The following is a 15,925-nucleotide window of genomic DNA, read 5'->3' on the forward strand; positions in this document are numbered from 1 at the left end:
TATTAAGTGAACAGTATATGTATTATTGTGGTTATAGTTTGCAGTAGTGTTTAAATGCCTGTCAGTATGATAAAACAATGCACATGCGTTTAATTATAATAAAAATAAAATAATATAATAAAACTATATTTTATTTATACAGGCAGTATTTTGGATTCTAATGAAGGGCCTGTGACTGTATGTTACTGTGTGAATGTATATCCTTTATGTATGTTTATTAACATATAAGTGTCATTCACTAGAGATTGTATTCATGTTGCCACTTTGTGTGTGCATTTTAGGTGCTGGGTTGGATCCGGAATGGTGAGTCCATGCTGAACGCCGGGCTGATCACGGCCAGTTCATTACAAGAGGCCGAGCTGTTGCAGAAGGAGCATGAACAATTTCAACACGCAATTGAGGTAAAAACCAAGCAAAAGTAAAGTATGAAGTATATTTTTGAATTGATTTTTGCCTTTTTTGTCTGCAGTTGCAAATGTATGTTGTATCCATAAACAACTTTACATAGTGTACTATTTACCAGTTGTTTAAACAAACACGTTTATTTACCTTTACAGATGACAGCGCTGATCTTTATGACGGTAGTTGGCAACATGAATGACATCTTGCAGTACTACTATAGGTTCTTGCATATGTTAGGTGTCCTTCATGCGGTGGCTGTCCATTTAGAAAAAGGCATATTGTTTAACTTATCTGTGGTAATTGCAGTTGAACTCAGCCAGCATCATTTGTTGACCTCTGTATATACTGTATATACGTATATATATATATATATATATATATATATATATATATATATATATATATATATATATATATATATATATATATATATATATATATATATATATATATATATATATATATATATATATATATATATATATATATATATATATATATATATATATATATATTTATTAGGGTTGTCAAGTTATTAATTTTTTAAATCAAATTAATCGTTATTATCGCCTTAACTTTGACAGCCCTAGTAAAAATTAAGCGGGTGGGGGAGTATATTTATAGCTAGAATCGACTTAAATTCAAGTATTTCTTATATATATATATATATATATATATATATATATATATATATATATATATATATATATATATATATATATATATATATATATATATATATATATATATATATATATATAAATAATATAAATACTTGACTTTCTGTGAATTCTAGCTATATATAAATATATATTTATTGTATATATATATATACACATATAAATAAAATAAATACTTGAATTTCAGTGTTCATTTATTTACACATATACACACATAACACTCCTCTCTACTCATTGTTGTGTTTGAAAGTGCAATGCTTTGCAGCCAGTAGCATAGCCTTTGAAGGAGCGTAGGTATGGGCAGTGTAATATTCTGGGTTGGAGTCAATAACCAGGCGAGGTGATGGAGTTACGTCTCTTTACTTCACACTTCAGAACCGACTCCCACACTTGCCGTCAGGGTGCGCAATACAACGTAAACCGTTGGCCAACCAAAAAGTTACTTTTTGGTTGGCCAACGTTGTATTGCGCACCCTGACGGCAAGTGTGGGAGTCAGTTCTGAAGTATGAAGTAAAGAGCGGACGTGACGACAGGCTGTCCTCACTCAGGTCCGCACGAACCTGGAGGGGGCGTGCCTTAAGTCCGGCTGAAAATCGGGAGAAATTCGGGAGAATGGTTATCCCGGGAGATTTTCGGGAGAGGCACTGAAATTCGGGAGTCTCCCGGAAAATTCGGGAGGGTTGACATGTATGGTGGCCACGATACTAAGCAGTGCACACAGATTGTTATGGCCTCCTCTCGTGGTCAATGCTATTGTAGTAATTATGTGTTTTATTTTTAGTTCATTGAGCCATTTCAATGCTTCAATATGTTATAGAATTAGCTTTAATAAAAATTGGCAAGGGATGACTGTCACCAGAACAAATTAAAAAAGTTTTCCCAAAAAATCAAGAGGTATTGATATCAGAACAATGACAGGCCAAAGTTGATCCCAGGAAGACAAGCAACCACTGGAACGGGTGCTAATGGGGATGAACAAAAAAAACAGGCTGTTTTCATAATTAATAAATAAATAGTGCTTTCCTTTCCACCATATTTGTATTGGGAGTAATTAAATAGCACTTTTTGTAGCGTCACACACCTAACATTGTTCTCCTATATCCCCTGTAGAAAACCCATCAGAGTGCACTTCAGGTGCAGCAGAAGGCTGAGGCTCTTCTTCAGGCCAACCATTATGACATGGATATGATCCGCGACTGTGCAGAGAAGGTCTGTCCTTCTTACACTTTTATTTCTAGAGAAACATTCCGGCTGACAAAGTGCTTAATTGTGCACTTTTGACTTGAAGGTGGCAGACCACTGGCAGCAGCTGATGCTGAAGATGGAGGACAGACTCAAGCTGGTTAATGCTTCTGTGGCCTTCTATAAGACCTCTGAACAGGTGAGTGTGTTAGTGCATGTGTGTGTCGATGCCAACCCACCCACGTGTTAACAGATGTTTAAGGATGTTACACAATCTTTTGGAGGGAGTGTGAAATGAGATGATGGAAATGGATTATGAGAATTAATTTTTGAGCGTTAAGAGGCACGGAAAGCCTCCATCTGCAGAGTCAGATTTATGAGGATTTATGTACTTCATGCACATCTCAGGTGTGCAGTGTGTTGGAAAGCTTGGAACAGGAGTACAAGAGAGAAGAAGACTGGTGTGGTGGTGCTGATAAACTGGGCCCCAACAGCGAGTCGGATCATGTCACCCCCATGGTCAGTAAACATCTGGAGCAGAAAGAAGCTTTTCTCAAGGTGAGAAGGGTTCACAATCTGTTATTAACAAATAAGTGACATCATGCTGTGTATTTATTTTAGCCACTACTACAGAATTTAAAGTAGTGTTGTGTAAGTGAGTCAGTCTCTTATCTTTGTGGCTAATTTAGGCCTGCACGTTGGCCAGACGCAATGCTGATGTCTTCCTCAAGTACCTGCACAGAAACAGTGTTAACATGCCTGGAATGTTGTCCCACGTCAAAGCTCCAGAGACTCAGGTCAAAAGTAAGTTGACACACTAGTTTGCTTTTCTTCAGTGGATTTATTCACAACAAATGTTGCTGTTTTTATACATTTACTAAAAGCTGAAAATAAATGTTTACAGGCCATTTTTAATACAATCGAGAATCTGTACAATTGCAGTAGGAATTGCGTGTGAATGCCCCAATGCTGAAGCTGAATTGAAATGCTGAAAAAATGTAGAATGAATTTAGAAAAAAATTTGGTAACACTTTAGTATGGGGAAGGCATATATACACCATTAATTAGTTGCTTATTAACATGCAAATTAGTAACATATTGGCTCTTAATTAGTCATTATTAAGTACTTATTTATGCCTTATTCTGCATGGCCTTATTATACAACCAGTAAGCCATTAACTAAGAGTCTTCCCTCAATAACCTCAGAATTATTGCTTATTAGTAACCCTAACCCTTATATGTTCCCCTAGTGTCCAAAAAACTCTAAATTAAGTATTTGTTACTTTAATAAGCAACTAATTAATGGTGAATATGTTCGCCATACTAAAGTTTTACCAAAAATGTAAATTTGAATGTACAGTATGAATAGTTTGAATATTGAAGAACTGAAGCTCAACTGAAATGCTAGTGTAATGTAGAATTAATTGTAAAAACGGTTTGACACCGAAATGGTTTAAATCTTGAAGATCGGAAACTGTACTGAAACCTAGTATGAATAAAGAAATGTTAAATGTATTTTGTAGTAGTTAGAATTACACTACAAGACTCATAAGTGTACAGCTGCATAATTACCTAAAAAAGTGGGCATACACTCCGACCCTCCGGGATTTGAATCCGAAGTCAACGGTGTGAGAGGCAAGTATTTATCTACTGAGGTCTACAACCTGACGGTCAATCTGGTGTCCAACTTTGGCTCGGAAAGGGAGGGATGCAACTGTTGAAAATGACGTGCTGCAACAGTGCTACGTTTTCAGCTAATTGTGGGGATGAATCAATTTGTTTAAGATAAAATATGTAACCTGATTGTATGAAACCTTTACTTTTAAACAAGCTAACATTTACTGAAAAGTTGAAACCATAGCTTACATTGATAGGGGAAATAAAGACACCCCTGTCTAAATGATGACACCATGTGCGTCAATCCGTAAGTCAACCTAAATGACATGACAGCATCACTACACATGTCGCTGCAGGATCCTCGCAGTTTGCCAATGCAAAACTACTCCAATCGACGAGTTTGGCTATGTGAATCTAAAACTCCCTTCCAGGGATTGAAGCTTCACAAGTATGTTGTATAAAAAATAATTGAATAAATTGATAGTTTTAAGGAATATTTAAATAATCAGCAATATAATGCGTATATGATACAGAAGTGACTTATCAATGAAATACAAAGAATGCTGCCACTGTGTACTTTTAATGCACAGTGGGGGACGGCGTGGTGCTGTTGGGAGAGTGGCCGTGCCAGCAACCTGAGGGTTCCTGGTTCAATCCCCACCTTCTACCAACCTAGTCGCGTCCGTTGTGTCCTTGAGCAAGACACTTCACCCTTGCTCCTGATGGGTCGTGGTTAGGGCCTTGCATGGCAGCTCCCGCCATCAGTGTGTGAATGTGTGTGTGAATGGGTGAATGTGCCAAAAGCGTTTTGGGACACCTTGAAGGTAGAAAAGCGCTATACAAGTATAACCCATTTACCATTTACCATGTCAATTCCTTGTGGCATTCACACAATTACAGTGGATTCTCAGGGTTCCAAACAATGAATTAATGAACAATGCTTTTCAACCTTTTTCCTCTTTAAAAGTACAGTGGAATTTACAAATGTGTAGTTGGTTCCTGAACAGGGTTCGTTAATAGAAAAGTTTGTTTATTAAAGCAAATGTTTCCATAAAAAACAATATAAACATGAATATTGGGTTTCAGCCTTGACAAAACTCCATATTTTAGTAAAAAGTGTGTACACTTTAAACACAATATAAAGCGCTATACAGTAATGAATGTCAAACAAAACATACGGGGTTGATGAATTTACTTTCTATTGCATAAGAGCCAAAAAAAAACACTAGCTGAACTTTTGTCGCCCTGCCGATACACACACACATACGCACACACTCACACACTCACACACACACACACACACACACACACACACACACACATACATACACACACACACACACACACACACACACTGTCATTAGCCCTGTTGTACACTCACATTTTAAAATCAATTTTTTATCTGTAACAGCCAGGTTAATAGAATGATTAAAATGGTAAATGGGTTGTACTTGTATAGCGCTTTTCTACCTTTTTAAGGAACTCAAAGCGCTTTGACACTATTTCCACCTTCCCCCATTCACACATACACATTCACACACTGATGGCGGAAGCTGCCATGCACGGCGCTAACCAGGCCCATCAGGAGCAAGGGTGAAGTGTCTTGCTCAAGGACACAACGGACGTGACTAGGATGGTAGAAGGTGGGGATTGAACCAGTAACCCTCAGATTGCTGGCACGGCCACTCTCCCAACTTCGCCACGCCAATTAGGAATAAAAAATAAAAAACACTTTACCTCGTCGGTTAATCTTTGCATGCAGCAGAAGGGAGTAGGAAGTCGGGATAGGCAGTGTTAAAAACGTGGATACTAGCTGAATGTTTCAAACCACACAGCGCTTGTCCATTGCTTTCTTTGGACTCATATTGAGCTAGCGAAACTACATACATGTTATATAAAAGCTAAAAAAAATAAATTAAAAAAACATATTTAAAAAAGCAGTTACACAGTAGGTAACAGCAGCACTATGCCTGCCCGCAATGGATGTGCTGCTGGTGTTCCGTCAAATGTGGCTGTTTCCTTGAAAAACAAACTACCAGTAGCTTTCTCACGCTGTAATTGTCTACAAGCTTACTGTCCGTTATTATACATTGTGAACTTTCCCACGCTGTAATTGTATACATGCTTACTGGTCAAAAGATATGTTGAAAGAAACGTAATTTAAAATCACTAGTTACACTAGTTGTACGCGAGGCACACGAGGCAGTTGCTTTTTTTTCGAGCTTTTGATGAGTATTAACATACAATGTGAGCTTTCTCACTCTGTGATTGTCTATATGTATATTGTCATATGCATGTGTGCGCATGCTCCGTAGCGTTGGGGAGCAGACATCGACAGAACACCGGGTACAAAAAGGCTGCGTTGCAGAAACACAATAAGTGAATGAAACGTTGGTATATGGAAACAAGGTTCGTATAACATAGCACATTTATATTTGGTCTGTGCTTTCGTAAATGGAAAAGCTCGTATAATGAGGTGTTCGTAAATTAAAGTTCCAATTTAATAAAAACTGTTATAAACCGTTCCAGAGTTGAGCTTTCACAATCCTATAACTTTTACAGACCATGCAGGTTATGTTTAAAAAAATAGTCAGGATAATTATTGTTAAAATAGTATGGAACTAACTAAGTTGCTTAGATAAATACAGCTATTTGTTAACTCGTGGACATACAGTATGTACGTATGTTGTTTTTAAAAATGTATGTCTCATTCTGCATGGTTTTGTCACTAAACGGTTAGAGTTTCAAAGAGCCACTGTAAAAGTTTAGAATGTTCCCGCATAATAATAATCAGTGTTCTCTTTTTTTCCTACTAGATATCTTGAATGAGTTGCTGCAGAGAGAAAACAGAGTGCTCCACTTCTGGACCATGAGAAAGCGAAGGCTGGATCAGTGCCAGCAATATGTAGTCTTTGAACGCAGCGCCAAGCAGGTGTGTGTTTGTTCTGAATGTGTGCAAGCCTCCTAAAGAGGAACTGCACTTTTGGGGGGATTTTGCCTATCATTCACAATCATTATGAATGACATGACGACGTATATATTTTTTTAATGCATTGTAACTCGTAAATAAATGTCAATAAATGTCCTCTTACAACAGAGTCAATGGGTATTTACAGCGGCGCCGTGATCACAATCTTGTGTTCCTATATTGACATTATCCAGTGGGAAGCTGCTTCCTCGCTTCCTTGCTTGTGGAAGTTTATTGTAGATCATAAATGATACCTCTCACCTGGACAATAGAAGAATGACGACGTATTCCGACATGTCGGTACACTTTGACAGCTAATTTAGACCCGGAAATGTTGAGAACGACACGAAAAGACGCTTGGTTTCACCCACTTTTCTTTGCGAGGATTTTGAGTCATTCTTCATCTAAACGGGAATATAACAAGATGGTATCAGTCAGCATCCTAATGACAGCAGACCTTGTAAAGTAAGAGTAGTAATCAGTGATGTTGTTAAAAAAAAAGTAAACATCATGATGCGTTTTGGAAATGAATGTGCCGCGTATGCTTAAAATGAGCAAAATACGTAAATATTAAATGTTATTATAAATGTGCCCATTACTACATTACATATATACTTGTAGTATGTATACAAAACCTTATTGGAGATGTTTGGATGTTTTTTTAAGGGCTTTGTAGTCAGAATAGAGCGACTCCTATAGGCTCCATTGTAAGTGAACTTTAGATCACATTTATTTACTATTTAGATTGCATAAAAAAAGGAAAACATATGTGTTCTTCTTTTACATAATGATTGTGAATGATAGGCAACATTCCCCCAAAAAAGTACAGTTACACTTTAAGTGAGTTTTCTTATTTAGTTACCTCCCACTTAAAAAGCATTATCTGACTTAGCAGAAAATGACATTGTGTTCTCACTGAATAAAGTTGATAAATTACGTCTTCTACATGTTAACTATTGGATCGTTATGTTGACCTTTCTCAGCACGCATGCAGCCTCCATCTTATTTTGTCTCTCTTTTAGAATTCAGTATTGTTTTTGTTTTCGCTGTAATGATATGTGTCTTATTCAGGAAGCAGCGTAAGATGGTAGACATTTAAAACAATGACAGTCTTGAAGAAGGCTATGATTACATGGCCCTGAAACTGCACACGCTATGTTTATTACATCCTTTATTTAGTCCTGCAGGCAATACAGAAAACTTGAGCCGCGAGAGTTTTTATTATTATGTTAATAGGTTGAATTACGTAATCGAACACCACTCAAACTAAAAATGCACAGAATATTTTTTCATTAAAGAAGATTTATTTTTTCCCATCTGGTTGAATTCAATCATGTTGTCAGAGCACCACTTCAACTGTTGGACACATAGCTCCCTCCTGTGGTGTTTAGGTGACACAGCATAAACAAACAAAATCCCATCGTCACCTCCCACTCACTGCATGCTAAAATCCTGTCTCTTTTTGTATTTTAATTGTGAAATGTGATATATTATTGTTTTAAGAAAAGATACTAAAGAATGTGTCAAATGATAAAACAGGAAAGCATACTAACCTGTGATTGGGGGTTTGCACAGGCACTGGAGTGGATCCATGACACAGGGGAGTTTTACCTGTCCACTCACACATCCACCGGCTCCAGCATTCACCACACACAGGAGCTGCTGAAAGAGCACGAAGACTTCCAAATCACAGCTAAGGTGTTTTCCAATTACACTCATGTATATATGTGACTATGGGTTTTTATGGCTATGTTCACACTGCAGGTCATCCATCCATCAATTTTCTACAGCTTGTCCCTTATGGGGTTGCGGGGGGTGCTGTAGCAATTCATTTACATTACTTGTGTAACACGCCAGGGACTATAGGGCTGACTGCAGCCTAGTGAGTATTGTAATACGCTCGTCCCTCGCCACATTTCGCTTTGAAGTTTGCGGCTTGTGAAGGTGACTATGTGGGTGTTATATAATGTCTAGAGGGCTCTCATAATGTTCAAAAAAACCTATTTTGAAAGTCTTAAACAGGCTTTTTATGCTCCAGCTATAAGAAAATATGCAGTTTATAATTAATAATTCTTACTTCGCGAAAATGTATTTACCATGGCCAGGCCCCGAACCAATTAACAGCGATAAACAAGCGTTTACTGTATTACTATTGGCAACTAAAAGTAGATTTGGCTATGGCACCATGAAAGTGTGCATAAGAGACACAACCAACTAAAATGCTGTATAAGTACATGTATAATTGTATATTAGGAAATGATGGATTATTAATATTTAAGTTTTTAGTTTTAAGGTATGTAAATATTTGCATTTACTATAAATAACCGTGTATTAAACAACAAACAAAAATACTATGTTGACAACTGGAATTAAATCCAATATGTTTAAAGTCATGTGTTTATATTACTGATTATGTCTAAATATTTTATGAAAAGGTAAAAAAAATAGGTTGATCGGTCCAAGGGGAAAGAAAATAATCTAATTTCTACTAAAGCCAATTCAAAACTGCTATACCGCTTCAGCATTGATTGAAAAAGTAAACAAAACACAATAAATGAGCAAGAACTTTGAAAAAACAGATGTTCTTTAGACATTATATCTTAACGGAAAATGTTTGGCTACAAAATAAACTTAAATAGTATGGTCGTTTTAGAAATATGGTCGTAAACCTGTCAAAATGACGGCCTTCGAAGCGATGTTAAATTAGCAACTATATCTATGAACTTTTGAATGGACACGGCCATGACACAGTTAAACCGAACTAAAATTAAAAAGGACATGTGGACTCCCCGCTAAATATAAGTTTAGCAAAGACAAAGTATAATTGTATCCATGAGTTAATTCAGTTTATCAAAGTAGGACAAGCAAACACATGCGGAGCATGATGTCAACTATTGAAGTGACCAGTCGCCACTATCATGTAGTGATTGTGGCACTAAACACCTGCAATAGATTATTGATACTGTACGTCACCGAAGCGGCTCACGTCAATGTCCAGCTAATTTTGGCTCTGACTCCTTACCTGCACGTTCACATTAGACACATGTATAATAGGATCGGACTTTAACACATGCAGTGTGAAGGTATAAGGTAGCCTATGTTATGGTGGATTCTGCTTGTAATGATATGTTGTGAGTGTGTTTGCACACTCCTGCACTCAGTTGGGAGGCCCATTCACAGGGTCACATATTGTTGTGTGTCCACTTTGTGTGTCACTGGTATTGTGTTAGAGAACAAGCTAGTGTGCCAATCACTGATGCCTAACTCAACACCCCCCCCCCCACCCCCCACCCTCCATGTGTCCATCTACCTTTGCACCTCTCTGTGCCCTCCCTAAATGTCTCGCTATTGACAGCAAACCAAAGAGCGCGTAAAGCTGTTGATCCAGCTGGCTGATGGGTTTTGTGACAAGGGCCACGCCCATGCCCTAGAGATAAAGAAATGGGTGTCCTCCGTGGACAAGCGCTACAGGGACTTTTCTCTCCGTATGGACAAATACAGGACCTGCCTGGAAACGGCGCTCGGCATTTCTTCTGACTCCAACAAAGCAGTGAGTGTTCACCAGTAAATACATTCTCATTAACTTTATTAATGATGAGTGTGATGTTTTTGTCCATAATCAGCTCTAGCATTTGGCCAAAACATGCTGTTAATCACACTGTACATCACGTTTCAAACGCTGCATGTCCCAAATCTAATTTCCTTCCAGTTTGTTTTAATGAGCTGGTGCTGAGAGAAAGTGTGTGTATTACACATACTGTAGGTGTGGTGCCCGGTGAAAGGCCGCCATGGCCATTGTGCACAACATAATAGTGACAGTCTCACATGTTTTTTCAGAGCAAAGAGCTTCAACTGGACATCATCCCAGCTAGCGCTCCGGGGTCAGAGGTCAAGTTGAGAGATGCCGCTCATGAGCTCAACGAGGAGAAGAGGAAGTCGGCGAGGAGAAAAGAGTGAGTGACACGTTCCGATGGCGTCCTATGATGACAATGGCAAACACATCTATTTATAAATATCAGTATCTTACTGAGGTTATGCCCCCTTTATGTCGATAAATTCAATTATATTTCTATTCTAATCAGAAACTTTTCTCAGAAGGATTTATTCTATGACACTGATGCAAAGTAGTGATTTGTTACAATAACAATATAATTATTCAGGTAATTGTTCTCTAACAAAGTCGGTCACAACTAGGGATGGGTACCTTTAACATTTGAATCAATACAATTCCAATTCACGGGACCTGGGAACTTATATTGGTACACAGCGGTAACAATTTTCGGTGATTGTTTGTGCGGTCATGTGTTAATAATAACTAATAATGTGTTTAATAATAAAATCATTTTTTTTATTTAACAATTAACAGTGAGCTGATTATAAAAAGTGTGCTCTCCAGTTGTTACATCTTGATTTTTTACACTTCTGAATCTCATCTGGAAGTATAATATAGTAAACTTTTCATGCAGTTACAATCTCAAGATGTTAGATATCATTAGTACATAGACCAGGGGTGTCAAACGTACGGCCCAAGGGCCGGATCAGGCTCGCAAACAAGATTTATCCGGCCCGCTGGATGAGTTTGCTAAGTATAAAAATTAACATAAAACAATAATTGCTATTGCGACATCTAGTGGACACATTTACAACTGCTGTTCTGAATGTGTCCACTAGATGTAGCAATAGCAATTCTTTGTATCTTTGTAGATTATGCTACATATGTACAAAATAAACCACATGATGTTAGTACATCAGTCGAGGAAAATGATCAAACTAAATAAATAACATCCTGTAATTGGATTTTGATATAATTTTTTTATCTTGATAGATTTAAAATTAACACCAATGAGTTGACTGATGAACATTATCACATAATTTATTCAGAAAATAAAGATAGAATACTATTAACCGCAACATGTAACTGTAAAAAAAAAAACAACACCAATATGATTTGTACAATTTCAGAACGTGCTTGTTCTTTTTTTAAACAAAGAAAACAATCTGAAGTTGTCTTTATTTTTAAGTTATCGTGCCGTGATTATACCAGTCCGGCCCACTTGGGAGTAGATTTTTCTCCTTGTGGCCCCAGATCTAAAATGAGTGTGACACCCCTGGTATAGACTATGTCGGTGTGTTGCCTAGTCTTTGCCATTAAGCTGAATCTAGTCTTTTCTTGCACCCTAAAAAGTGTTTATCGTTTAAGTTTTGTTCTTATGACACTTCAGCTGTGTGATTGTAACGTGCTTCTTAGTTGTAGTTTTTGTTACCAAATTTGGAGGTGTTGAAATCGCCATGTAAAATCACTAATGCTAATCAGTAGCATGTCTGTGGCAAATCCAATGTAAATTAGCAACGAGCCAATGCATTTTGAATAGTGGCACCAAACTGTATGTGTAGTGTTTTCTATCAGGTATACTCGCTTTGTCGGCATTGAAAATTGTAACATTACCTAGAGGCTCAGTACTGCTTGAGTGCTTGTTTCCGGGCGATTTGTTTGAGCCGGCCAAGTATCCAACCAGACCTGACGTCACGTGCAACAAAGGTATGGAATTGTGGCACAGTTGGATTTTACGTTAATCGATACCCGGTAGTACCAACGGTAATCGGTCAGTGCCTATAAAAGTACTGAGTTTGGTACCCATCTATATCCACAACTGAGTATTATAACCGCGGGTGCCATAATAATAATATATTTTATTTGTATTTGTGTGAAGGCGCGTGCAAAACAAGAATCCATGAACTTTTGCAGCAACATTTCGAATTTAGGAATTTAGAATGGTTATGGTCTCATCCCCACTCTACCACAATATCCACAATAACATAGTAGTCACTTTGTAGCGCTGCTCGTTTTAGTTTGCTGAAAATCTACCGACAAGTGCCTCTTTGAGACCCAACCTGGAAATTAACCAGAAAGACTATAAATCAGGAGAAAAAAATATCGAGAGCTTGCATGATTAAAAATATTAATCAGGCAGGGAGCCACTTTGAAGCTTTTTATGCTTTAGAAATACTAAAACCAATCCAATGTACTGTAGGTCGATACATGCTAAGATAATTCTGAACAAAACATAGAGAGCTAAGCTTTGTGTTATATCCGGCAAAGCAAATTAGTTGTACACCTAATAACACATGTCATTAATAATGAATTACTGTACTGTATGCCGAGGGTCCATTTAAAAAGAAGCTGTAAATACAGTTTTTTAGAAAGTTGCACGGTTGCAGTGTCACGGAACAGTGCCACACATTATATTTTGTGAATGCACTTTCACTTTTGTACATGTAACAATGTGAATACAATTGCTTTCAACTGATCTCTGTCAGGGATTCCTTTGTGTTAACATGCAGACCACAATGTGTCAACTTTGGCAGAGGTCTTCGCTCTTCCTAGTGCCTTTCTATTAATCTTTGTATCTGCATTTTTAGTTTTGTTGACACGTTATCCTAAAATTTGATTATCCAGAGAAGGTAATATGGTAGTATGTTTAATTAGGTTGACTTGCCCATAAGCCATATGCAATGCTGTATGTTTTGAACAGATTTTTTTTAGCTATGGCAATGATAAAAGAAAATGTGTTTGCCAATTCCTTTCAGGTTTATAATGGCCGAGTTGATCCAAACCGAGAAAGCCTACGTCAGAGACCTAAGAGAGTGCATGGATGTAAGGCCGGTCACCAGTATATTATTTCAGTCACCTCATTACATCTTCAGATATATCAATACTATTGAGTATGATTCCTTTTCCAGCATGTATTTCTATATAACAACATTATATGACAAACCAGTGATTGTGACCCTGCATCACACATTTTAGGGGTGAAACCATTTCACACACATATGATCAGTTAACAAGTACACAACATACTTGGCCAATAAAGCTGATTCTGATATACCACTGAACATGTGTATGTACTTTACCACTGTTATTTACTGTGAAAGTGAAATACAACTTAACAACTGTAGGGGGAGCCCTGGAACAATTAATCATTCATTTATTTTCTACTGCTTAGTCTGTTAGTACACAGTTTCTTATTTATGTAACAGTATTTCTTAAATAAATAAAAACATAGAGAATGAATATATTGTAAAAAAAAATAATAATTATGGTTTAATTACGATATATGTGACTAAACTATGCTGTGACACAAAGACTTACCTGTGGGAGATGACCAGCGGTGTGGAGGAGATTCCTCCAGGGATCGTCAACAAAGAGCATATCATCTTTGGGAACATGCAGGATCTCTATGAGTTCCATCACAAGTCAGTAGAGCTGTATTATTACTGATAGATGTGATAAAGAATATAGATATACAGTTTAACAAAGACAAGAGCCGATCATTGGTCTGTTTCTGCACAGTATCTTCCTGAAGGAGTTGGAAAAGTACGAGCAGCTTCCAGAAGATGTGGGTCATTGTTTCGTCACCTGGGTGAGTTGTGATTTAAATGTTTATATTTTAATATTTATATGAAGCTCAAACATAAAGATGCTACATTTTTCTCATCATGAAAAATACTGTACCGTGTTTCCCACAGTACTGCAATCTGTTTTTTGGGTGTAGGTTGCAGGGGTAGTACCGATTGATACTGATAAATTACGCCATTATCTAGTGTGCATAATTGGCCATGACATGTGTGCATGTAATTGTAAAAAATGCTGTAAGCTAAGGATTAATATTGTGGGGGAGACAAACAGTGAGCAACAAAAAATTTTAGAGCTCGAAGAAACTTTTTTCTGTTGCTTCTTTATGTCGTTTTTTAAATATTACAAACAAGACTTAGACATCTGTGAGTGCTTTGAAAGAGGAATATGCTCTCGGTAAGAAGAGCGATACAGATTCATGTGAGAATCTCCAAAAGTCTCGAATAACGCTAGATTCGTCATTAGTTGGTTTCTTTTCCAAATTGTAATTTTAAAACGGTGCTCCAACTTGTATCTAAAAAATGGAAAACAATCACATTTATTTTTTTAAAAAAAGCCTTTTTATTCGTTCAGAGTTTTGTGACATTTCGGTTGGACAAACAAATAATTAAAATGTTTCAACAATATAAGTAAAATGATAATAAAGTTATACATTAAAAAATAAGAAATAAAATGTATAAAAGTTGTCATTATTACTGCAGCAAAACCAGCAATGAATGTGCAAAAAAAGAAGTGGTTGTGTTGTAAAGTTGACTCTCACAATTCTGGGGCTTGTGAATGCACCTAGCTCACCCTGATTGTGATTAGTGCTGTGTTGTTGGTGTTGTACTTTAGGGGCTCCTGTTGGTGGGTTAGAGTTAGCAATAAAGTTTGAAAAGTGTGCCTACCTACAGCGCATTACTTGCACAATATTACCTTTAAGCGCTTGTTCCAGGTGGATGAGTTTGCATTCATTTATCACTAAAATATGACATGATAGCTCCTACTTTTTTTCAGTCTGAATCCAGTTGTCCTTTGCTGCGTCTCACTTCAAAGTTTGCGGTTTCACCATATTGCATTTTTGTTTTCTTTAAGCATATTCTATGTATTTTTGGCTTAAATTAGGCATTTTCAAGCATAAGAAGGCCTAAATTATTATTTATTACTTTTTGTATTTCACGTCGAGAGGGGTCTCATTATGTAAAAACATAAATTTAGAAGATCCTAAACAGGTTTTTTTATATTTCTTTTAGGAAGCGCAGTTTTCATACATACTGCTGCAATTTGCCCTTTCAAAGGCAGGAAAAACACAGTGGGATTTATCATGTTTCCCTCTCTTTTGTTATTTTATACAAGTCATACATGCTAAATTAAGAAACTTGGTTACGTGCTTGAGCACATGTGTTGTACATGGAGTGGAAAAAAATAATCGATGGTGGATCTGTAACGTGTTAAAACATTTTTCCAAGACTTATCTTAGGTCTGTTTTTCTCCCACTCAGGCTGACAAGTTTCAGATGTATGTGAACTACTGTAAGAACAAGCCTGACTCCACTCAGCTCATTTTGGAGCATGCTGGCCCATATTTTGATGTAAGTTGTGTAACTTTAAAGTATGATTTTAAATGTCATAAACATGTTCTATAAAAGCCATGTTTGCTGTAACATAATGAGACAAATGATG

The 15,925-nt window shown here is 37.0% G+C and overlaps 1 protein-coding gene across 5 annotated transcripts in view; it reads left to right on the top strand.

Moving 5' to 3' along the window:
* LOC133660186 (triple functional domain protein-like) overlaps window positions 1–15,925 on the top strand; it is a 251,212-nt gene that overhangs the window by 176,411 nt on the left and 58,876 nt on the right. For all 5 annotated transcript variants that reach the window (XM_062063430.1, XM_062063425.1, XM_062063427.1 and 2 more), the window contains 13 exons: window positions 282–401; window positions 2,194–2,292; window positions 2,372–2,464; window positions 2,674–2,823; window positions 2,955–3,069; window positions 6,699–6,814; window positions 8,426–8,548; window positions 10,206–10,400; window positions 10,688–10,803; window positions 13,439–13,505; window positions 13,995–14,104; window positions 14,202–14,271; window positions 15,745–15,834. In XM_062063430.1, coding sequence (XP_061919414.1) covers window positions 282–401; window positions 2,194–2,292; window positions 2,372–2,464; window positions 2,674–2,823; window positions 2,955–3,069; window positions 6,699–6,814; window positions 8,426–8,548; window positions 10,206–10,400; window positions 10,688–10,803; window positions 13,439–13,505; window positions 13,995–14,104; window positions 14,202–14,271; window positions 15,745–15,834 — 1,464 coding nt within the window. The remainder of the gene's footprint in view (window positions 1–281; window positions 402–2,193; window positions 2,293–2,371; window positions 2,465–2,673; window positions 2,824–2,954; window positions 3,070–6,698; window positions 6,815–8,425; window positions 8,549–10,205; window positions 10,401–10,687; window positions 10,804–13,438; window positions 13,506–13,994; window positions 14,105–14,201; window positions 14,272–15,744; window positions 15,835–15,925) is intronic.

This window comes from Entelurus aequoreus, linkage group LG11 (assembly GCF_033978785.1).
Source record: "Entelurus aequoreus isolate RoL-2023_Sb linkage group LG11, RoL_Eaeq_v1.1, whole genome shotgun sequence".
NCBI lineage: Eukaryota > Metazoa > Chordata > Actinopteri > Syngnathiformes > Syngnathidae > Entelurus > Entelurus aequoreus.